General features: G+C 37.7%; 1 protein-coding gene across 5 annotated transcripts in view; it reads right to left on the minus strand.

The window, feature by feature from the left end:
* Positions 1–25748, minus strand: part of LRRC28 (leucine rich repeat containing 28) — a 190259-nt gene that overhangs the window by 94521 nt on the left and 69990 nt on the right. For 4 of the 5 annotated variants that reach the window (XM_037832925.1, XM_037832922.1, XM_037832924.1 and 1 more), the window contains exon 6: positions 3023–3229. The exons of the other annotated variant lie outside the window; for it this stretch is intronic. In XM_037832925.1, the coding sequence (XP_037688853.1) occupies positions 3023–3229 (207 nt within the window). The remainder of the gene's footprint in view (positions 1–3022; positions 3230–25748) is intronic. 5 annotated transcript variants of the gene reach the window in all.

Raw genomic sequence — 25748 nt, forward strand, 5'->3', positions numbered from 1 at the left:
TCATCTGTTAATGCTTTTGTGAAGTGAGTTAAACGAGCTTTTTATATTTTAATGCTTTAGCATTATAAGTGAAGGTTTTATTTTAAAAACCAGAAGGAAAAAAAAAAACTGTGAGAGAACAAATTTCTGTTGTTTTAAGCCACACAGTTTGTGGTACTTTGTTACGGCAGTCCTAAGAAACTAACATGAGCCTGAAACTAGATGGGCATTCTGATAAGAGAACATCTGTTTATCAGACATGAGAGCAGGGCTGTGGCTCAGACTCTGGCAGGTAGCATGGAGCTAGAAGTTGAATGAATGGATTAGAGTTGAGACAAAGAGTATGTAACTGAAGAACCAAAAACAAAAATAAAAACAAGAAAGCAGAGAAAAAAAGATGGGGAGCAAACAGACATAATTAAAGAACCAGGAGCTCTGCTGAAGTTGAAGGGGTTAAACAAAGTAAGAAGAGGAAGAGTCGCCAGCACCAGGAAAGATCTAGATAACAGGTCTGGGGCCTAGGGATTTTATAAATATCTGTTACCACCAGATCTGCTGAAGCTTAGCTGGATGGAAACTAGTAACTGAGAGCAGGTACCTGGGTAATGCACACAGGGAGTAGATGCTAAGCAAATAGACAGATGTATTGAATGAGGTCAACTGTAGTGTCCATAGTTGTATCCAAACTCAAAAATGGCAGAGCCAAATTTGACACTGGAGATGACCATACCACAACTAGAAAAATATGATGTATAGTTCAGCCCTATTCCCAGATAGAGTCCCCTCTCAGAAAGACTATGCTGGAATATGGAGACAGCATGTCAAAGTGGAAAGAATGTGAGGTTTAGAATAAGAGTCTGAAACTCAACTCTGTTTTTCACTAGCTGTGATTCTGGACAGGTAAGATTTAACTTCTCTGAATCTCAATTTCTTCACCTGTAAAATTAGGTTGTCAATAGATTTTGTAATCATCAGTTTCACTACAAGGTTTTGTAACAATTAGAGAGCGTATGTCCATATTAACAGGATACCCGACCACACAGTGGGTGCTTAATAAATATTGCTACTATTGTTATTACTAATAATTATAGTAGTACACATAATACATTATTATGCATTTCTTACACATATTGTGAATAATAATAATATGAATATGAATAAGAATAGTCTAGACAACCCCAGATTCAACAAGTTAATCTGTTTCTTGTGACATTTGAAAGTCAAACCATAAGTTAAGCAATGTTACACTGGAATTTGCAGCTTTACCCTGAACTTAATGTTATGCCAGTAAGTTCTAAGCAATCAAACCACCTTCTTATCTCTAGAAATACTTTCTTCTTTGATGTCTCATCATAACTGTTTTTGTACATATTTTGAGGAGACAAAGCCTCTGAAACCAATAGCTGGTTTCAGAGGCATATTGAGTAGACATATTAATTATGCATCCATATAATAAAAAGGTTTACACACACAAATCAACTGTCACATCTTTTCCTCTCCCTTCCCTCCATCTCTCCCTTCCTTCCTTCATTTGTTATCAGCACTTACTGCACCAGCCTAGCAATCAATAGGGAGGGAGTTAGCACTGGTAGAGGTCACGGTCCTTGGGAAGTGGTAAAGGAAGTTGTGATGGTTACTATGGGGGTGTGGTGAGGGTGGGGGCTTGATCTTGAAGATGATAAGGAAGGTAAAACATTTTTTTTAAGTAGGATATGGTGATCCACAAATTGAGCCTTCTCAGTTGAGAGACTTCTGCATTTGTATGTGTATATATATTTGTATATAGTGCTTTATAGTTTTCATACATAAATGATCTTTTTCAACTTCAAAATAATTCTAAAGTAAGCAGGATAAATATTATTATCTAGTTGAAAGATAAGGAAAATGAACCCAGAGAGGTTTAGGTGATTTACTCAAGGTCACTCACTGTCGAGTGACGGAACCAAGCTAGAACTGGCTCTTAGTTGGAACTTGGTGCTTGTCTCCTATAATTGCTATATAATCCATGGATTAGCGCAGCCAGCTCATTTATTTTTAAAAATCTTTTTGTATAGGATATTTTTCTCACTTAAAATAAAGCTCTGATTTCTTAGAAAAGTACCTTGCTCTTGAAATTTTGATTATGGAATTTAATTATATTTATGGAAAAAGTAATCTCCTTAAATTTGATAATTATTTGTTATTACCCAAATGGATTTTAGTGTCTCCAAGTATTTTAAAATTTCCTTGAAAATATTTTAAATTGAAAATAATATGTGCACTGCATTATGTTGGAAAATACTTCCTTTCAAGGACTAGTAAATTATTCACTTCATTGCCCTAAGAGATAAATTATTCAATAAAAAATGCCTTTATGAGTAAAATCATATGGTGCTTATTGTGACAGTTTAGGGTTCTATGAGGCTTCATATTTTTAAATTTTTAATAGCTCTTTTGTTTCTTATAAGTTAACAAAATAATGCAGCTCTTAATGAAAATAAATGTATTGTTTTCTTAAAGGCCTATGTTCGTTGACCTATAATATGCCAAAATGGGCCAGCTACAGATATCTATAGTGGATAATGTGTCATTTATTAGCTAAGATGGCATTTCTAGTCCAGCAGGAAGTTTAGCCAATTATAAAAGTCTTTAAAATGTTGTAGTCTGGTTATCTGGCAATTCTGTTTAAAAGACAACATCTAAGCAGATTTATCTGTACCAGTAGCTATCCTTTCATATTGCTCAATACTCTGTCAAGCTTATAGTTTTATATACATTTATATACATATATATTTATATGTCTTTTTTATTTTCTCAAATTATCTCATATTTGGTGTCTTCTCCCTAAACAAATTTTTAACACAGATTTTTAAAAATATGCAATGTGCAAATGAAATAAACTTTATTTGTTAAATGAGAATGAAGCTTTGGTCACTGAAAAAATGGATTTAGAGAGCCAGTATTCAAGACAAACAGAAAGATGGAAATTAATCTTTCCGAAGGCAAGGAAACAAATGCTTCCCATCGTACTCTGGCTGTTTTGCTCCACCACATGAGCACTTACCGAGTGGTAGGAATGCGAGACGGTTTCCAGCCATGGAGAGCTCGTTGAGGCTGGGAAGCTGGCAGAGGTGACGCGGGACACACCACAGACGATTTCGGTCCACAGTTAGGTACTGCAGAGAAAGGCACAGGTGAAGCCTCTCGGGTAAAGTTAGCAAACGATTGGAAGAAATGTCTAGGGTCTGCAGCTCCTTCAAATCGCCAACCTCTACAACCAAAATCAAAATTAAGGTAAATCGCATCCTGATTAACTCTAGTCAAGAAATTAAACAAAATGAGTCAATTCTGTAACAGTTCAACCAAATAAACTCAGTGGCTGCAACTATTTCCAAAGACATGAGTGCTTAAAGCACAGAATTCAGATTTAGTGTGCCAATAGTCCAACCAAGATAGGTATCCTGAAATCAATCGGCCAGAATTTCTTAAATGGGGAAAAGCGCTGGCATGAAGAAAGGGGATGAGGAGGCTGGAGAGATACAAAAGGTGGATTTGAGTGGAAAGTCTGTTAATGTAATTTTTGTTTCTTCTTGTTAAGTCAAAGTTGTTGCTAGGGTGAGAAAAGAATGATTACAGCCACTTCATGGTACTTGATTTGTGCTACTTTTGTGATCATACCCTCTAAGAAGAGTAGGGAACTTAAAAATATAAATTATAGCATCCAAGTCAGTACAAATTGGCCAAATGAGCCACATTTGGAAGAATGTGGAAGAATTCTGGACTAAGAGAAAAATGTCTTTTGGAAAATTTCGCCACGGTAAGGATTATAATAAAATAAGATCATTGTGAGAAGTAATTTTCAGATCTCATCCAGCCATGTGGCTCCTTTTTAAATACCCAAATGCACATATCCTATGAAGATATACTTTGATTCTGCTGACTCCAATACTGCCCCAGCATTGAAGTCTTTAACTATAATCTGTTCTATTGAACACAATTCTATCCTTGTATACCCAATCACCCCTTCTCAGGGAAAATCACCATTAAGCATCTCCGAGCAGGGGAAGCTCTGCTGAAAGTCTCCAGGGGAAGAATGTTACTCTGTCTCAGGACAACTCACTGTACTTAAGGTTCTGCTGTAAGCACCATGCACGACAAGTCTACTACTTCTTCTGCATCACAGCCACTTAACATGTCAAAGACCACCAGGATGCCACCTGCTGGCCTCCTCTAGCTAACCCTTATGCCATTCCCCAAGTCAGTCCTCTTAGGGTGAGGTTTCCCGTGCTCTCTCCACTTGACTGCACCCCTCTGGGAACATTCCAGTTTTTTCAGGCCATGGATGACTCTTAGCAATCTATCTACTAATGACTATTAGACTCGATTGGAAAATAAAGTCTTTTGTCTTCTTGGATGCCCAAAAAAAACAGATTAGATTCTTATTGCTATAGACCAAGGGTCTGCAAACTATGGCCCAAAAGCCAAATTTGGCCCATGGGCTGGTCTTGTACTGCCCACAAGCTAGGACAGGTTTGTACATTTTTTAGGATTATAAATGACAGTAACAACAACAAAAACAAAAACAAGAACATGTAATATAAACTGTATGTGGCCTGCAAAGCCTAAAATATTTACTATCCGGCCCTTTGTAGAAGAGGTTTTCTGGCCTCTGCTATAAACTCACTGTTAATGGGAGCATTTTTAATAACTTTACAAGTAATATAAGTGTAAAATACATTACTATTTAGTTTCTCTAAGATTTACAAGAAACTTGTGTGAGGAAGTTCACACTCTATTGCCCAATTTCCCCAACACTGAATGAAATCCATATTTGAAGGTTAGGCAGGATTCAGTATCAGCCTGTGACTTGGAATGGATGTTTCATTCTCTGTGAATCAGATTCTCATGGGAGTCAAATTCGTCCTTGGCTCAATGAGCACAATATTCCATGTAACCAGACATGTTTGCCTGCCTATCTATCTCACTGAAAAACCACTTCTGATTTGGGGTGCATGGGAGTGAGGAAATTGGGGGAAGGATCAAGTTTTGGAAGTGAATAAAAAGAAAAAAGAAAACTTCCTGATCTAATTTTATAAAGTGATTTTAGGAATGAAATGGGACAGAAGTGCAACAAATCAGCTACACAGCATCAGCTGGGTACCAAGAGAGGAAGGAGACAAGGTCTCTGCCATCAAGAAGGACATTACTTAGAAAAGATAATGGGGGACGGGGTGGGTAGGAGCTCAGAGAAAGACGAGTTAGATGAAGGGTTGGAGAAGCAAGATTTATCAAAGGAGATGGGAACTTTATGGGGTTGGGATTTGGGTAGGTCAAAAGGAAAATGGATATACCATTCCTAGCAGGGGGTGGGGGTTGAAAGCATGAGGACAGGCGCATGGAAGGGAGAAATGTTTATATAAGCATGTACAGCATTGGCCAACAAGTGCCAAGGACACTGATGGGAGAAGAGCAGAAAATGAGTTCAATACATCAGCTTGGTAGAGACATGGATGATGATGAAAACTGGCTAGAGAAGTGGGGACTTAACTGTAGTGAGAATAGGACATCTCCTGAAGATTCTTAAAGGATGAAAGGGCTCTTTTGGAAAAGTTTGACTGGTAAGTAAGCAAAAGGCAATGAAATGGAAAGAGATTCCAAGCTGGGAAAACAGGAGACATTTGACTGGAACACAGGCAGTGTGATAGAATGTGGAGGTAAATTCCAGACATATTTTAGGAAAAGCAAAAAAGTAGGTATTGGGGGATTAAATCATGCCCCCCTCAAAACACATGTTCAAACTTTAAAATCTGTATTCCTGAGGTGTGAACCCATTTGTAAACAGGACTGTTTGAAGATGTTGTTATTGGATTAAGGTGTGGCCAAATTGAATCAGAGTGGGTCTTAATCCATATTATATAGGACTTCTAAAGAGAGGAAATTTGGACAAAGTCAGAAAAAGCCACAAGAAGAAGCTAGAGAGGAGAGAGAGATTGCATTTGACAAGGGACTATAACTACCAGAACACTACTTAATACTCTGGGAGAAAGAAAGTCCTGTAGTGCCTTGTGTTGGACTTTTAGCCTTCAAAACCATGAGACAATAAAGGCTTGCTTAAGCCAATCCATTGTGCAGTATTTATCGTAGCAACTCTGGAAAACTAAGACAGTAGGCTTAGTTTGGAAAATGATGAAATAGAAAAAGTCAAAGTTAATTTTAAAGTTTCCAGACTATTTTACCCTAAGTATGGTGATACCAACACTAAAGACTCTTTTTTTTTCTTTTGTAGAAGATATTAAAACTTTATCAATACTTTCTGAGTTGCTGTATGTATAAACTACCTACTTAAAATGTGTTTAGAAAAAATTTTTTAAAAATCACATGGCAGTAAGCAAAAATAAATTATTTTCATCATTATTTCAAAAATAATTTTTTAAAAAAGCATTTTGGCATGGCTGCACAAATATCTAAGGCCTGGAATTGCCCACTATGTTAATTGGGTTTTTGCCTTATATTGTGAAGTGGAGAAATAATGTATGAAAATATATGATTTTGAATTCAAATTTTTTATAATGTCATTATTTACTTTTGTACTGGTAACAGATCAATATTTATACTTTGCTAGCAGAGGCTAGGCCTGCCTATAATTGTGCTAAAAGCCTCCTCCCGAATGCCTCTTTGTTGCTCAGATGTGGCCCTCTCTCTAGCTAAGCCAACTTGGCAGGTGAAATCACTGCCCTCCCCGCTATGTGGGATCTGACACCCAGGGGAGTGAATCTCCCTGGCAACGTGGAATATGATTCCCGGGGAGGAATCCAGACCTGGCATTGTGGGATAGAGAACATCTTCTTGACCAAATGGGGGATGTGAAAGGAAATGAAATAAGCTTCAGTGGCAGAGAGATTCCAAAAGGAGCCGAGAGGTCACTCTGGTGGGCACTCTTACTCACAATATAGACAATATATTCCAATGAACTGGAATAGCTAGCAGTAAATACCTGAAACTATCAAACTACAACCCAGAACCCTTGAATCTTGAAAGACAATTGTATAAAAATGTAGCTTATGAGGGGTGACAATGTGATTGGGAAAGCCATATGGACCATACTCCCCTTTGTCTGTTTATGGATGGATGAGTAGAAATATTTCTACTTTGCTTTAGCAGGTATGCACATATATTTCAGATATTAATAATACTTTACAAAGAAAGGGACAACAAACTGCCAGTACCAAAGGCCAAGTTTCTGAGCAATGAGAATGGGAAAAAGGAACTGACATCTCTTGCTTCCTGTATGTGATAAATAAAAAATATTATTTTATTAAATTTGAAACATGCAGGACTGCCTATATTAAATGAACAGATGCAATAAAAGGACATTTTTTCTAAGTAGCTTAAAATGTAGGCCCTTTGATTTGTTAGAAATTTTAGATTTAATTGTTTTTTCCAATTGAAATAATGTCTTGAATAGACTCTTGTTTCCCAGCTGCTAAAGCAAATACCATAAAATGGGTTGGCTTAAACAATGGGAATTTCATGGGCTCACAGTCTTGAGGCTAGGAGAAGTCCAAAACTGAGGCATTAGCAAGGAAATGCTTTCTCCCGGAACACTGTGGTGTTCTGGGGCTGGCTGCCAGCGATCCTTGGCCCGTGGCTTGTCTGTCACATGGCAATGCACACTGAGGCATCTTCTTTCTCATTTGAGTTCAACTGACTTCCAGCTTCTCCAGTGGCTTTCTCGCTCTATGTCTGAATTTCATTCTGCTTATAAGGGACTCCAGTAACCTGATTCAGTTGGGCCACAATTTAGCTGACGTAACATCTTCAAGAGATCCTATTTACAATAGGTTCATGCCCACCAGAATGTGGCCCAAGACCAAGAACGTGTCCAAACTGGGGTAACAATTCCATCCACCACAAATCCACATATAAAATGGTTGGTAAATTAATGATTTTGTCATACTATGAAAGAACTGGGGAATGAGAGAGAGAAATAAAATTAAATAGCTTCTTGGGCTGACTGAATTAAGCATAATTTTCATGACCATTTTATAACAGACCACAAATTTAAAACAATGTGATATCATTTTTAAAAAAGTCAATTTAGAATATTATTTGCTAATAAGCTCAGCCACCAGAAAGCACAGTCAGACAAACTTTAGCTAAGATTTTACCTTAAACACAAGAAACCGGAGATGAACCCAGGGAGCAATATGTCAGGCAGGAATAGAAAAGAGTCCAAGTGTGTGACAGGTTTCTACTCCTCTTATTTGAAGTCCAGTAGTTTTTTAGGAATAAGTGCTTCTCTGTACGTTGAAAGCCTTTGGTCAATTTCCAGGGTACTGAAATGGTTGCTTTTGATAATTTGTGTACACGAAAACTATGCAAAATTACCAAAAGCAAACATTTCAGCACCCGCAGTAGAAACCTGCAGCATGCTTGCCTGGGTGGCTCCCATCTCCCCGCCCGGTTGTCAGTGAAACAGTTCTAATATGGAAGGACAGGCTGCAAAACCCAGCAGCTTCACTGGAACTCGATGAAAGAGAACACAGAAAAATCAATGAAACCGAAAGTTGGTTTTTTGAAAATATCAACAAAATTAACAAACCTTTAGCTAGACTAATTTAAACAAATAAGACAAAAATTACCAAAACTGGGAACAAAGGATGATGGGACACATCACTATTGATCACTATTTATCAGTTTGTATGCCTTGTTTTCTTCGTGTGCCTGTAATAATCCCAACTTCCCAGTGTTTGCATTGTTTACTGTCAAGCTAAATATATCCAATTCCTTAAAATTTTTCAGCTACTTACAGAGTATCCTAAAAATGATTTCATTATTGCTGCATAGTAATTACTAAGGCTAAGTATAAAAATAACAGAGTGCCAATTTCAACAGAAAAAAACAATATGTCCCCTTTAAATCATCTTTGTCTGCCGGTGCACACTGACCTAACCTAAAATTTAAATGGGAATGGGAAGGAAGCCACCCACTCCATGCCAAGCCAGTGACCACAGAGTCAATAGAAAGGCTTGCTATTTTCAAGCACTGGGTTTTTCCGGTACCTCTAAAAACAGCTCTGATGTGAGTTCCACGGCACGCAAGCCGGGGAGAGCATACAGAGAAATAAAACACAATATTTCAATACAAATTTGAGTCTATGTACAGTAAGTCTCCCTCTCTATACTCATTTTCTTTCTTTTGATTGGACTATGGAAATTGTACACTCTGGTATGCAGAGATAGGTTCAAACTAGAATCCTGTTACTTATCAACTGTATAACTTTGGGCTATTTATTCAACTATGTAGATCACTGGTTTGCTGTTTAAAAAAAAGCATCTGTAAAAAAGAATGATAGGATGACATCTACCTCAAGAAGCTAATGATATGATTAAATGAAATCTCTTATATAATGCAACAACATATAGCAGACACTCAATAAATATTTATTTCCAATTTTCAGCTTATCATGTTCCATAACATTCTAACGTAAAACTGAAAATAAAAGTACTTTTTTGTTGATGTAGCTTTTATCACTAAAACAACTCAGCATACATTTGTTATGCCTAACATAGAGAAAGGGATTCTGGGGAGACAGGCAACTAACTGGGCAAAACCACTTTCTTTGACCAAAGGAAAACAATTAAAACCAACTCAGATTCAACTGAAATTACCATATGACTTGGCAATTCCACTCCCAGGTATGTACCCCAAAGAACTGAAAGCAGAAATTCAAACTGATACTTGTATGCCAATATTCACAGCAGCATTATACACAATAGCCAAAAGGTGGAAACAACCCAAGTGTCCATCAACAGATGAATGGATAAACAAAATGAGGTACATACACACCATGGACTATTGTTCAACCATAAAAAGAAGTATTGAATATGTTTCAATGTGGATCAGCCTCAAAAACATCATGCTAAGTGAAAGAAGCCAGACACAAAAGGTCACCTATTGTATGATTCCATTTATATCAACTCTCCAGAATAGGTAAATCCAGAAAGACACCAAAGGCAGATTGGTGGTTGCCAGTGGCTGAGTAGAGGAGGAAATGGGGAGTACCTGCTTAATGTGTACGGGGTTTCCTTTTGGGGTGATGAAACTGTTTTCATACTCAACAGAGGTGTCAGCTGCACAACCTTGTGAATGTACTAAATGACAATGAATTCTTTCACTTAAAACGGTTAATTTTATGTTCTGTGAATTTCACCCCAATAAAGAAGGTGCTCATATAAATGGTTATCCATGTATTCTTGGACATGGGTAGGTTAATTTCTACAACAAATGTTTCCTGGCAGATAGTAAGCACTCAATAAATGTTAATTTCTGATTTCCTTTTCCTTTTTATCATTATTAAAATTTCAAACTGAAGACAATTTAGAAAAGTATTTGTATGACCTTGGGGTAGGAAAGCATTTTTTATGCAAAAAAGACATCCATATATCACAAAGGAAAAGATATATCTGATTATATTAAAACATTCTTTAGAAAAGTCACAATTAAATGACAGAAAATATTTTTAGCATATACGATAGCATGGATAGTACAATAGCAGTGCCTATATATTGAAAAGAAAGGAAAAATAACTGAATTATTAGAGTTAGCATTTACTAAGTGCTGCAAGCTCTGTCCTGAGACCACTGCACACAAATTAACTCCTTAATCTTCCTAGCAACCTTATGAGGAAGTACCATATCACTATTATTCCATTGTTATAAAAGAGTTACCCATCACCCAGAGTGGTTAAACACCTACTTAACATCTCCACTTACATAGCTAAGAAAGAGCTCAACTATACCATGTCCAAAACAGAATTCCCTTTCTTCCCCCCAAAACTTGTTTCAACTACAGTCTTACCCATTTCAACTGAAGGCAATTCCTTTCTTTTTTTTTAAATACAGTTTTACTAAGATATATTCACATACCCTACAATCATCCACAGTATACAATCGATTATTTACAGTACCATCAAATAGTTGTGCATTCATCACCAGAATCAACTTTTTGAACATTTTCCTTACTTCTAAATAAATAATGTAAAAAAAAGAACACCTAAAACATTCCCCCCCATCCCACCCTATTTTTCATTTAGTTTTTGTCCCCATTTTTCTACTCATCTGCCCATACACTGGATAACGGGAGTGTGAGGCAAAAGATTTTCATAATCACACAGTCACACCACGTAAGCAACATAGTTACACAATCATCGTCAAGAATCAAGGCTACTGGGTTGCAGTTTGACAGTTTCAGGTATTTCCTTCTAGCTATTCCAATACACTAAAAATTAGAAAGGGTTATCTATATAGCACATAAGAATACCCTCCAGAATGACCTCTTGACTCCATTTGAAATCTCTCAGCCACTGAAACTTTATTCTGTTTGATTTCGCTTTCCCCTTTTGGTCAAGATGTTCTCAATCCCATGATACCTGGTCTGGGCTCATCCCTGGGAGTCATGTCCCACATAACCAGGGAAATTTATACTCCTGGGGCAACTCATTTCTTTCGACTGCTCAGGCCAAAAATCTTAGAGTCTGTGCTGGTTTGGATCTGTTACGTACCCCAGAAAAGACCATGTTCCTTTAATCCATTCTTGTGGGAGCAGACCTATTGCGGGTGGGACCTTTTGATTACATTGTTTCCATGGAGGTGGGACCCCACCCATTCAAGGTGGGTCTTAATCCCCTTGCTGGAGTCCTTTGTGAGAGGATAAAAGGCAGAGATATTTTGGAGAGAATAGAGAGAAGCTGAGAAAGAAAATGCCCCAGGAGAAGCAGAAGGACACACAGAAACTAAGAGCTACTTTGAGACCAGAACCCAGGAAAAGGGCAGCACACGATGCCATGTGCCTTCCCAGGTGATGAGTGCCATCGGCCTTTCCTCAGAGAAGGTATCTGCGTCTTGCTGCCTTAATTTGGATGTTTTCATGGCCTTAGAACTGCAAATTTGCAACCTAATAAATCCCCATTGTAAAAGCCAACCCATTTCTGGTATACTGCATTCCAGCAGCTTTAGCAAACCAGAACTGAGCCCTTCCTTACTCCTCTTTCATTTACCACCCTCCCCATCAAATCTGTCAAGAAATCATATTGGACATACCTTTAAAAAACTGGCCATCTGTTACCACCTAGCCCGAGCCATAGCCATCTCTCGTCTGGATGACTATGGCAGACTCTGAACTGGTCTCCCTACTTCCACTCTTGCCCCAATGCATCAGTGATAAGTGCTGGTTAAATAAATAAAACTTCTTTTAAGATATGTCAGGTCATTTCACTCCTCTGCTAAAATCCTCCATGGCTCCCCATTTCACACAGAGTAAAAATCAAAGTCCTTGCAAAGGCTCACAAGGCCCTGCACAAGCCAGACCCTCCTCCTTGCCATCACTGCCTCATCTCGTACTACTCACCTCCCACTCACTTTTTCAAGCTGGTCTTTGAACGTGGCAAGTACATTCCTGCCTTGGTGCTTCTGCCCTGGCAATTTCCTTACCCAGAATACTCTTCCCCTAGATAACCAAATGGTTTCTTTTTCATCTCCTTTAAATCTTGGTTCAAATGTTCCCTTTTGGGGGCCAACCCTAACTACCCTATTTAAAATTGCAAACTGCCACTTCTACCCCCCAGAATTACTGATCCCCCTTATCCTACAGCATTTTTTATAGTACCTAATTAAACTGCAGAATCATTGACTTAGTTATTAAGTTTATTATTTATTGTCTCTGTCCTTCCGTTAGAACAACAATTGGAAAGTTTTTGGTCTCAAAAGCCCTTTATACTCAAAAAAATACGGAGCACCTCAAAGAGCTTTGATTATGTAGGTTGCATCTATCAAAATGTACCATATAGATTCAAACTCAGTCTGACAACCACTAAGGCATATCTTAACAGAAAATGAGCAAAGGATATGAACAAACGGATCATAGAAGAGGAAATATAAATGGCTAATAACACGAAAAGAAGTTCAACTACATTAGTAATAAGAGAAATAAAAGTTAAAGACAAAATACGACATTTTAAATTCACAATAGTAAGTTAAAAATGGAAAATAGTGAGGTAAAAATTAAAGCAAAATTTGAGAATGAAATTTTAAACTACCATTTACAACAGTATTCAAAAATACAAAACACACAGGCATAAATTTTATGAAAGGTGTGTAAGACCTCTACATTGAAAACTATCAAATACTGCTGACAAAAATTTTTAAAAGATCAAATAAAAATAAATTTAAAGACACCATGTTGATAGATAAAGAAACTCAACATTCCTAAGATGTCAATTCTCCCCAAATTGATCTAAGACTTCAATGCAATTCCAATCATCTATCTAATCATTCATCATTCTACCATATCTTTTACTGAAAATGATAATGTTTCTAAATTTTATTTGGAAACTCAAGGAATTAGAATAATCAAAATAATCTTGAAAAAGAAATCGGAAGACCTACTGAACCTGACTTCAAAGCTTATTACGAAGCTACAGTAATCAAGATAGTATGGTAGGAGAAACTAAGATGGCGGCTAGCTGAGACAGGGCGGAAAAAACGCCTCCGTGAAAAACTCTAGCTAAAAACCAGAAAGTGACCTAGAATACCAGTTACAGCAATGCACCAGCTGGATGAGGGCTCCTAGCTCCAGAGGGGCCGTATATTTGGTGAAACCGGGAGTCGGCATTCTGAAACGAGTGAGTAAGCTGGCTAGAAGACCCGCAGCTGCGCGGCAGGCTGGGGAAGCCAGGGTTCAGTGTTTGGAGACCAGCTGGCTATTTAAAAAAAAAAAAAAAAAAAAAAAGGAGCAGCTCCAGCAGCAATTGTGGGAACCATGCAGTAAGTAAAACACAGCAAGAGGGGGCTGGGCCAGCCTCTTGGTGTCTGGCCAGGAAGACAGCCCGCAGCAGAAACTCTTGGGTTCGGGGGAATGGAGGGGAGAGCCGGAAGCAGAAAGAAACCCCACGGCTCGCAGCTGGCCCCCTGGAGGGCTGGATAAACTCCTGCCCAGGGCTGTGCCCACAGCCCAGAGCCCCACCAGTTGTCCTGGAGCTGGGAAGGAGGAACTGTGCAAGAAGGAGGGGGCTGAGATGCCCCGTTCAGCCATTTTTGCTTCGGGCGGGGAGTGCACCGCCGCACAGCCTGGCGGCCCGGGGCTTCCCTTGTGGGACGGCACGCACTGGTGACGTAGCACAGCATTCCCTCGGCCGAGCTCCTGGAGGAGCGCGGCTTGGAGGGGCGATCCGCTCGGAGAACCCAGGGATACTACGCCAAGTCTGGTGGTTTATGGATCAGCGAGAGAGAGGGTATGGGGCTGAACTGAAATGAAGGCTTAGACCCTTGTCGCGGCCTTGAATCTCCGGGATCCTGTGGGACTTGAGCATTAGAACTGCCCTTCCTCCCTGGCCACATGTACACATGCCCCACATTCAGGGCGAACAGCTCCAGCAACACACCCAAACTGAGTTCTCCAACTGAACCCACAAGAATCATTTTCCCACACAACGCAGAAACAAGGTTGAGAACTGACTTGAGGGATATAGGTGACTCACAGACTCCATCTGCTGGTTAGTCAGACAAAGTGTATGTCACCAAACTGTGTTCCTGAAAAATTAGATCGATATCCCTTTTTCTTTACAACTTAAAAGAACCCTATCAAGCAAAACAAATGCCAAGAGCCCAAAAACAATAGAAAATCTTAATGCATATGATAAAACCAGAAGATATGGAGAATCCAACTCCCAACACACAAATCAAAATATCGGAAGATACACTATACCTTGCAACATTAATCAAAGAACTACAATCGAGGAACGAAAACATGGCAAAGGATTTAAAGGACATCAAGAAGACCATGGCCCAGGATATAAGTGACATAAAGAAGACCCTCGAAGAGCATAAAGAAGACATTGCAAGAGTAAATAAAAAAATAGAAGATCTTATGGAAATAAAGGAAACTGTTGGCCAAATTAAAAAGACACTGGAGGGGCTCCAGGGAGCGGCGGCGGCGGTGGCAGCAGGTGTCCGGAGTCGGCATGGCGGGCGCATTGGTGCGGAAAGCGGCGGACTATGCCCGAAGCAAGGAGTTCCGGGACTACCTCATGAGCATGTCTAGAAGAGAAGTGAGCATCAAGACTGCATCATCAGTGATGTCATCAACATGGCGATGTAAAACTGAAACCTCTCTCCAGAGATTCAACAAAGAAAGGAACAACTCTGTATTGTTCAGAACTTTGGAGGAAGATATAGACTGGAGAAGGACCCTACAAACGCCAAATTGAAGAAGAAGAAAAAATATCAGAAATGGAAATGTTCTCATATAGATTGTGGTGGTGAAAGCATAGCTATGTGATTATATTCGGAATTGATTGTTCACTTAGGATGGATTGTATGGTGTGTGAGTAAAACTGTTTTAAGAAAAGACAAACAGAAAGATGCAAGTGCTGGAGAAGATGTAGAGAGAGAAATATACCTATTCGCTGTTGGTAGTGAAGTAGAACAGTGCAGCCCCTCCGGAGGACAGTGTGGTGGTTCCACAGGATGCTAAGTATAGGGTTGCCATATGATCCTGCAATCCTGTTATTTGATATATACTTGGAAGAACTGAAAGCAGGGACATGCATAGGTATCTGGTCACTGGTGTTTATGGCAGCAATATTCATGATTTGCAACTGGTGGAGTTGGCCTAAGGGTACATTGACTGGTGAACAGAAGGGCAGACTGTCGTGTATAGATACAACAGAATATTGAGCAACTGCAAGAAGGAATGAAGTTGTGAGGAATGCAACCAGGTGAATGAACCCTGAGGACAGTATGTTGAGCAAAATAAGGCAGAAACAAAAGGACAAATATTGCGAGGCCTCACTAATATAAACTAACTATATTGAGCAAATGTCAAGAATTGAATGCAAGAGTATAGGTTATCAGGGGATAGAACGTGGGCAGAGATTGGGCAATCAACCGTGCAGGGGTACAGAATGCTCAGTAAGGCTCATTGTAAAGCTTCCTAGATTGTAAGCTCTTACAGCAGTCATATCTATTCCCGAGTTTTAACTGTTATTTAAGAGATGTTTATTTGGTACAAAATTTATTTTCTCTGTAGCACACTATCTAATTTAACCTGTATGTTTAGTTTATTTGAACAACATAATTACATGAACCTAGACTAAGGAATGAGATCTTGTTATTCTGTACAGGTTAATGTAATACCCCAATGCATCCCAGAGTATTTTGGGCAGAAAATTAAAAAGTATTTGCAAAGTCCCTTTAAGGGTGTGCTGGTTTGTATACATTATGTCCCCCAGAAAAAGCTATATTCTTTAATGCATTTGTGGGGGCAGATGTATTAGTGTGGCTTGGGTTGGAACCTATTGGTTCAGTGTCTGTGGAGATGTGACCCACCCAACTTAAGTGATGACTCTGGATAATTTCCATGGAGGTGTGGCCCCACCCATTCAGTGTGGGCCTTGTTTAGTTTACTGGAGCACTAGATAAGCTCAGACAGAAGGATCTCAGAGCGAGCTGGAGCTGAGACAGACATTTTTTAAAGATGGCCGTTGGAAGCTGATGCAGACATTTAGGAGAACACCATTTTGAAACAACCTAGGAGCAAGCAGATGCCAGCCATGTGCCTTCCCAGCTAACAGAGGTTTTCCAGATGCCAATGGCCTTTCTCCAGTGAAGGTACCCTTTGTTGATGGACACTTTATGGCCTTAAGACTGTAGCTGTGTTACCAAATAAACCCCCTTTTTATAAAAGCCAATCCATTTCTGGTGTTTTGCGTTCCAGCAGCATTAGCAAACTAGAGCAAAAGGACTGGGGAAAAATGTGGAAATATTGAAATTCCCCACCTAATGAATTCCTGATTTTCTCACAGGTGTTGGGGACTCCCAATTTAATAAGTCAAGCCCTTGATCTTGGTGCTTGCCCATATGAAACTCATTCCTGCAAAGGAGAAGCTAAGCCTACTTAGAATTATGCCTAAGAGTCACCCCCAGAGAACCTCTTTTTCTTGCTCAGATGTGACCTCTCTCTCTCTCACTCAGACAATTCTGCAAATAAACTCACTAACCTCCCCACTACGTGGGGCCTGACTCCCAGGAACATAACTTGTGGGATTGAGAAAGTCTTCTTGACTAAAAGGGGGAAAAGAAATGAAACAAAATGAAGTTTCAGTGGCTAACAGATTTCAAATAGAGTTGAGAGATCATTCTGGAGGTTTTTCTTATGCATTATTCAGATATTCCTTTTTAGGGTCTAGTGTATTAGAATAGCTAGAAGGAAACACCTGAAACAGTTGAACTGTAATCCAGTAGCCTTGATTCTTAATGATGAGAGTAAAGCCATACTGCTTTTATGGAGTCACCATGTGATTGTGAAAACTTTGTGACTGACACTCCTTTATCCAATGTATCAGCAGATGAGTAATAAAATAAAGACAAATAAATAAATAATAGGGGGTTAAGCAATATGTAATACCTTGGGTATTCTTTTCTATTTTTATAATTTTTTCTTACTTTTCGGAGTAATGAAAATGTTCTAAAATTGATTGTATTTTTGCACTACTGTATGAGGATACTATGAGCCATAGATTGTATACTTTGGATGGATTATATGGTGTGTGAATATATCTCGATAAAATTGCATTAAAAAAAAAGAAAACCTTGAAAAAAAAAAAAAGACACTGGATATTCACAATACAAGACTAGAGGAAGCTGAACAACATCTCAGTGTCCTAGAAGCCCACAGAACAGAAAATGAAAGAACAAAAGAAAGAATGGAGAAAAAAATCAAAAAAATCGAAATGGATTTCAGGGATAAGATAGATAAAATAAAATGTCCAAACTGAAGACTCATTGGTGTCCCAGAAGGGGAAGAGAAGGGTAAAGGTCTAGAAAGAGTATTCAAAGAAATCGTTGGGGAAAACTTCCCCAACCTTCTACACAATATAAATACACAAAGCATAAATGCTCAGCGAACTCCAAATAGAATAAATCCAAATAAACCCACTCCAAGACATATTCTGATCAGACTGTCAAATACTGAAGAGAAGGAGCAGGTTCTGAAAGCAGCAAGAGAAAAGCAATTCACCACATACAAAGGAAACAACATAAGACTAAGTAGTGACTACTCAGTGGCCACCATGGAGGTGAGAAGGCAGTGGCATGACATATTTAAAATTCTGAGAGAGAAAAATTTCCAACCAAGAATACTTTATCCAGCAAAACTCTCCTTCAAATTTGAGGAAGAGCTTAAATTTTTCACAGACAAACAAATGCTGAGAGACTTTGCCAATTAAAGACCTGCCCTACTTCAGATTCTGAGGGGAGCCCTGCTGGCGGAGAGACAGGGAAAGGAGAAAGAGATATAGAGAATTTTAACAGACATATATAGTACCTTACATCCCAAATCACTAGGACACTCACTTTTCTCTAGTGATCACAGATCTTTCTCCAGAAGGGACCATAAGCTGGGTCATAATACAAGCCTCAAGAAATTTAAAAAAAAAAAATTGAATATACTCAAAGCACATTCTCCAACCACAATGGAATACAAATAGAAGTCAATAATTTTTGAACTGTAATTCCACTAGTTACTTCCTACATGATATAAAATACACAAACTCTAAGGACAAATCAGTGGTTTTGAACTCAATGTAAAATATGTAATTTTAGACAACTATATAAAGGTGGGGGAATGAAGGAGTAGAGGAACATAGTTTATGTGTCCTATTGAAGTGAAGGTAGTATCAAAGAAAAACAAGATTGATAGGGATCTAAGAGGTTAATTTTAAGCCCCACAGTAAACACAAAAAAATTATCAGAGAATATAACCATAGAGATGAAAAGTAGAGTTTGGGTTAAGAGAAATGGGGGAAGGGGCAATGAGGAGTTAAGAAAGGAGTGTAGGATTGCTGTCTGAGGTGAAGGGAAATTTCTAGTAATGGATGGTGGGAAAGAGCATTACAACATTCTAAATGTGATTAATCCCACTACTGAAAGGCTAGGGAGGGCTTGGAATGGGAAGATTTAGGCTGTATATATGTTTCCACAACTGAAAAAAAAAGACAGTCTAACTAGATGACAATTAAATGCTAAGGATGAACTTGGATGGGGCTGGAGGATAGAGGACAGGTGGCTCAAAGGGACACAGTTGGGACATAAGGAAAAGGAAATATAGAATGTAAGCTTTGTTTCATTGTTGAATCTATTGTACTTCTTAGCTGCACTTAATGGGATTGCATAAAAGAATGTTCTTGTTCATTGGGAAGTGTATACGTGAATTACAGTGTATGCTCAAGGATGTGTGCAGCTAACTCTCATATGTTCAGAAGACAGAGCAATAGATGATGGATGATAGATAGGGAGGGAGGGAAAGAAATTGCGATGTGACAGCATGTTAAAGTTGGTGGATTGAGCTATCGGAGGAGGGGGGTCAGGGTATGATGGAATTCTGTGTATGGGGCTATATTGTTTTTGCAACTGTTCATATAACTTTGAATTTATTTCAAAGTGAAAAAAAAAACACACTTTGGGTAATATCTTTTCTAAAGGAGGGTTCAGCAGTTTTCCAATTATCCAGTTTAAGGAAATAATTGACATATATTCAGATGAAAGAGAATAAATGCACCTGATAAAGAAATGCAATGCTTGATATGAAAAAAAAAAAAAAAAGATAGTATGGTACAGATAAATCAGTGGAACAGAAAACTAATTCTGCAAATAGACCTACATATGTACAGTCAAATAATTTTCAACAAGGACATCAAAGTAACCCAAGGGAGAAAGGAAAATTTATTTAGCAAATGGTGCTGGTAAACAGTATAGCCTTTTTTTTTTTTTAAAAGAATCTAGACCTCTATCTCACACCATGCCCAAAAATTAATTTGAGGTGAATCACAGGCCTAAGTATAGAAGCTAAAATTATAAAGGTTCTAAAAGAAAACATAGAAGAGAATCAATGGGATCTTAGGGTAGGCAAAGAGTTCTTAAAGAGGATACACAGAAGATTAACCTTAAAAGAAAAAAAGTGCTAAACTGGATTTTATCAAAATTAAGAACTTCTGCCTATCAAAAGACACTATTAAAAAAATAAATAGGCAAACAACAGACTGGAAGAAAAAAATTCACAACACATATACCTAACAAGGACTAATACTCATAATACACAAAGAACTGCTTCAAAGCAATAATAATTTTTAAAATCCACTGAATAAAAAATTGGGCAGATTTAAACACATACTTCATAAAAGGAGAGATGCAGTTGATAAGCATGTGAAAAAGTGCTCAACCTCATCAGTCATCAGGGAAGTGAAAATTGTTTGATGACATTATGCATCCCTAAAATGACCAAAATGAAACTGAATGACAACCCCACATGTTGAAGGAAATGCAGAGCAACTGAAATTCTCATTACCAGTGAGAGTATAAAGTGGAATGACCACTTCAGAAAACCATTTAGCTGTTTAAGTTAAATATACATCTACTCCATGAACCAGCAATTCTACTCTTCAGTATTGTTTCAGTTTGCTAAAGTTACCAGAATGCAATATACCAGAAATGGGTTGGCTTGTAACAATGGGGATTTATTAACTTACAATTTACAGTTCTTAGGCCATGAAAATGTCTCAATTAAGGCATCAACAGAACGATACCTTCTCCCTGAAGACCAGCTACTGGCGAGCTTGGGCTCCTCTGTCTGACAGCAAGGCACCTGGAGATATCTGCTGGTCCTCTCCTGGGTTCTGTTGCTTTCAGCTTCTGACTCCAGTGGCTTTATTTCTGAGGGTCTGTAGAGCCTCTCTTAGCATCTCCAGGGCTTTTCTCCTTCTGCTCTGGGTGTTTCTCTCCAAGCTCTCTGGGCTTTTTCTGTATTTTATCCTTATAAAGGACTCCAGTAAAGGATTAAGACCCACCTTGAATTGGGTGGGTCACATCTCAATTGAAACAACCTAATCAAAAGGTGCCACCCACAACAGGCGTGCACCCACAGGAATGGATTAAAAGAACATGGCTCTTTCTGGGGGGTCTTCTCTTCTTATAGGTCTATCCCTGCCTCTTCACGGGGAGGTCAATTTCACCGATTGGAAGTAGGAGTACATAACAGCTTCAAACCAGCACAAATATCTAATTAAAAGAAATGAGAACATGTATCTTCAGAAACAATTTGTATATAGAGGCTTCATTCACAATAGCTACAAAATGGGAACAACCCAACTATACATCAACAGATGAATAGATTTAAAAAAAAAAATGAGCAAAAACAGAAAGAATTAGTCACTAGCAGACTTGCCCTACAAAAATACTAACCAAGTCCTTCAGGCTGAAATGAAAAGACACTAGTAGACAGTAACTGGAAACCACATGAAGAAATAAAGAGCACTGATAATGGTACTACATAGGTAAATATATCAGACAATACATATGTATTTTGTTTTTAACATCATTTCCTTCCAACCTGATTTAAAGATCACAGAATAAAGCAATAAATATAAATCTGTGTGGAGGGGAATAAACTGAAAAAAGATGTAATTTATATGACAAAAATAGCACAAATGGAGAAGGAAGTAATGGAGCTATAACAGGAACAAAGTGTTATAAACTTGTGAAATTAATTTGGTAGAAATCTGAACTAGATTGTTATAAATTAAGGTGTTCCTCAACTTCCACAACAACCATTTAGAAAACTCAAAAAAATATAGCAAAAGATACAAGGGACTTAAAATGGTACACTGCAAAACATCTTTTTAACACACAAAAAAAGGTAGTCATGAGGAATAAAGGAACAAAAAAGACATGAACTATAGAAAATAAATGTCAGACTTAAATGCTTCCTTATCAGTAATTACATTAAATGTAAGAGATTAAACACTCCAATATCAAGTGTTGGAAAGGATGTGGAGAAACTGGAATCCTCATACATTGTTGGTGAGAATGTAAAATAGTGCAGTCACTTGAGAAGCAGTTTGGCAGTTCCTCCAAAAGTTAAACGTAGAGTTAACATATGACCCATCAATTCCCCTCCTAGGTATAAACCAAGAGAATTGAAAACATAGGTCTACTCAAAACTTGTATATGAATGTTCACCATAACATTATTCATAAAAGTCAAAAAGTGGAAATAACACAAATATCCATCAACTGATGAACAGATAAACAGTGTGGTGTATCCATACAATGGAACATCATTAAGCCATCAAAAGGAATGAAGTATCAAATTCATATTACCTTGAGGGGAACAAGTGACTCACGGACACCATCTGCTGGTTACTTATAGAAAGTGTATATCACCAAGCTGCAATTCTAACAAATTAAAGACTCACAGATGCCATCTGCTGGTTAGTAAGAGAAAGTGTACGTCACCAAACTGTGTCTCTGAAAAATTAGATTGATATCCTTTTTTTTTGATACAACTTGAAAGAACCCTATCAAACAAAACAAATGCCAAGAGCCCCAAAACAACAGAAAATCTTAATGCATATGATAAAACCAGACAATATGGAGAATCCAGCTCCAAACACACAAACCAAGATTTCAAAGAAACGTTGTACCTCGCAAAATTAATTAAAGAACTACAATCAAAGAACGAAAACATGGCAAAGGATTTAAAGGACATCAAGAGGACCATGGCCCAGGATATAAGTGCCATAAAGAAGACCCTAGAAGAGCATAAAGAAGACATTGCAAGAGTAAATAAAAAAATAGAATATCTTATGGAAATAAAAGAAACTGTTGGCCAAATTAAAAAGACTCTGGATATTCATAATACAAGACTAGAGGAAGCTGAACAACATCTCAATGTCCTAGAAATCCACAGAATAGAAAATGAAAGAACAAAAGAAAGAATGGAGAAAAAAAATTGAAAAAATCACAGTGGATCTCAGGGATACAATTGATAAAATAAAACGTCCAAACTTAAGACTCATTGGTGTCCCAGAAGGGGAAGAGAAGGGTAAAGGTCTAGAAAGAGTATTCAAAAAAAATTGTTGGGGAAAACTTCCCAAACCTTCTACACAATATAAACACACAAAGCATAAATGCCCAGCGAACTCCAAATAGAATAAATCCAAACAAACCCACCCCAAAACATATTCTGATCAGACAGACTCTCAAATACTGAAGAGAAGGAGCAAGTTCTGAAAGCAGCAAGAGAAAAGCAATTCACCACATACAAAGGAAACAACATAAGACTAAGTAGTGACTACTCAGTGGCCACTATGGAGGCAAGAAGGCAGTGGCATGACATATTTAAAATTCTGAGAGAGAAAAATTTCCAACCAAGAATACTTTATCCAGCAAAACTCTCCTTCAAATTTGAGGGAGAGCTTAAATTTTTCACAGACAAACAAATGCTGAGAGACTTTGCCAATAAAAGACCTGTCCTACTTCAGATTCTAAAGGAAGCCCTACCAACAGAGAGGCAAAGAAAGGAGAAAGAGATATAGAGAATTTTAACAGACATATATAGTACCTTACCTCCCAAATCACTAGGACACTCACTTTTCTCTAGTGATCACAGATCTTTCTCCAGAAGGGACCATAAGCTGGGACATGAAACAAGCCTCAAGAAATTAAAAAAAAAAAAAAAAAATTCAATATACTCAAAGAACATTCTCCAACCACAATGGAATACAAATAGAAGTCAATAATTTTTTAACTATAACTCCACTATTTACTTCTTACATGATATAAAATACACAAACTCTAAGGGCAAATCAGTGGTTTTGAACTCAATGTAAAATACGTAATTTTAGACAACTATATAAAGGTGGGGGAATGAAGGAGTAGAGGAACATAGTTTATGTGCCCAATTGAAGTGAAGGTGGTATCAAAGAAAAACAAGATTGATAGGGATCTAAGAGGTTAATTTTAAGCCCCACAGTAAACACAAAGAAATTATCAGAGAATATAACCATAGAGATGAAAAGTAGAGTTTGGGTTAAGAGAAATGGGGGAAGGGGCAATGCGGAGTTAAGAAAGGAGTGTAGGGTTGCTGTTTGAGGTGAAGGGAAATTTCTAGTAATGGATGGTGGGAAAGAGCATAACATCATTCTAAATGTGATTAATCCCACTAATGGTAAGGCTAGGGAGGGGGTGGAATGGGAAGATTTAGGCTGTATATATGTTTCCACAATTGAAAAAAGAAAAAAAAAAAAAAAAGACAGTCTAACTAGACAACAATTGAATGCTAAGGATGAACTTGGATGGGATTGGAGGGTGGAGGACAGGTGGCTCGAAGGGACACAGTTGAGACATAAGGAAAAAGAAATATAGAATGTAAGCTTTGTGTCATTGTTGAATCTCTTATACTTCTTAGCTTTGCTTAATGGAATTACATAAAAGAATGTTCTTGTTCATGGGAAGTACATATGTGAATTATAGTGTATGTTCAAGGATGTGTGCAGCTAACTCTCATATGTTCAGAAGACAGAGAAATATATGATGGATGATAGGGAGGGAGGGAGGGAAAGAAATAGCGATGTGACAGCATGTTAAAGCTGGTGGATTGAGCTATCTGGGGAGGGGGGGTCAGGGTATGATGGAATTCTGTGTATGGGGCTAGTATTGTTTTTGCAACTATTCATGTAACTTTGAATTTATTTCAAAAAAAAAAAAAAAAAAAAAACCTCATCACAGCTAAACACCCCAAAAAAAAAAAAATTTCATATTACAACACAGGTGAACCTTGAAAGCATTATGCTAAGAATGAAGAGTTCATTCTTTATTGGTGTAGAGTTTCTGTTTGGGGTGATGGAAACATTTTCATAATGTGTAGCGATGATGGTAACACAACATTGTGAATGTAATTAACACTGCTGAATTATATATCTTAAATGGTTAAAAAGGGAAATGTTAGGTTGTATATATGGTAATAGAATAAATTTTTAAAAATCCATGGAACTACACTACACAGTGAGTCCTAAGTAAACTATGGACTATAGTTAATAGTAAAATTATGAAAATGTGCTGTCATCAGTTGTAACAAATGTTCCACATCAATGCAAGGTGTTAATAACGTGGTATAGGGAACTCCTATATTTTACACAGGATTAAATTTTTTTAAACAGCAGAAATTTTAGGTGCTATATTTATTGCTAGAGTAAAAATTAACAACAACAACAAGACAACTATAGGACTGTACAACACTGTAAACCCTAGAGTAACTTACAGACTACAGTTACTAGTACAACAATTGTATTTTCTCATTAGTTGTAACAAAGGTACCACACTAATGCAAAATATTAAAAATGGGGGCAGGTATATGGGAACTCTATTTTTTTGCATGATCTTTCTATAAACCTACAACTTCTCTAATTAGAAAAAAAAACAACACATTATGCTAAGTGAAAGTAATCAGACACAAAAGGCCACATATTATATCACTAAATTTATATAAAATGTCCAAAATAAGCAAACCCATAGAAAGTAGATTATGGTTTTCTGGGGTTACCAGGGGTTATGGGAAGGGAGAAACAGGAAATGACCACTAATAGGTTTCTTTGGGGGTCTATAAAAATGTTCTGGAATTGGATAGTTGTAATGTTTACACAACTTTGTGACTATTTAAAAAATTTTCCTTAAGTGTCTTATAATTTTCTCTATGAACACAAGTGATGGGAGTATTCCATAACCGAGATATACAAGAGGAAGACAAGCTATCCACACACTAAAGAGACGCAGACTGGTATGCTTCTTCAAATTCTTGTGTGTGATTTGCTACAGATGATACAATTTTAGAGAAATAAATATAAGGTATGTAATTTACAAAGAGTGACAAAATAACAAAGCAATTTTCAGAAAACATCAG

The sequence above is a fragment of the Choloepus didactylus genome, chromosome 4 (assembly GCF_015220235.1).
Source record: "Choloepus didactylus isolate mChoDid1 chromosome 4, mChoDid1.pri, whole genome shotgun sequence".
Taxonomy (NCBI): Eukaryota; Metazoa; Chordata; class Mammalia; order Pilosa; family Megalonychidae; genus Choloepus; species Choloepus didactylus.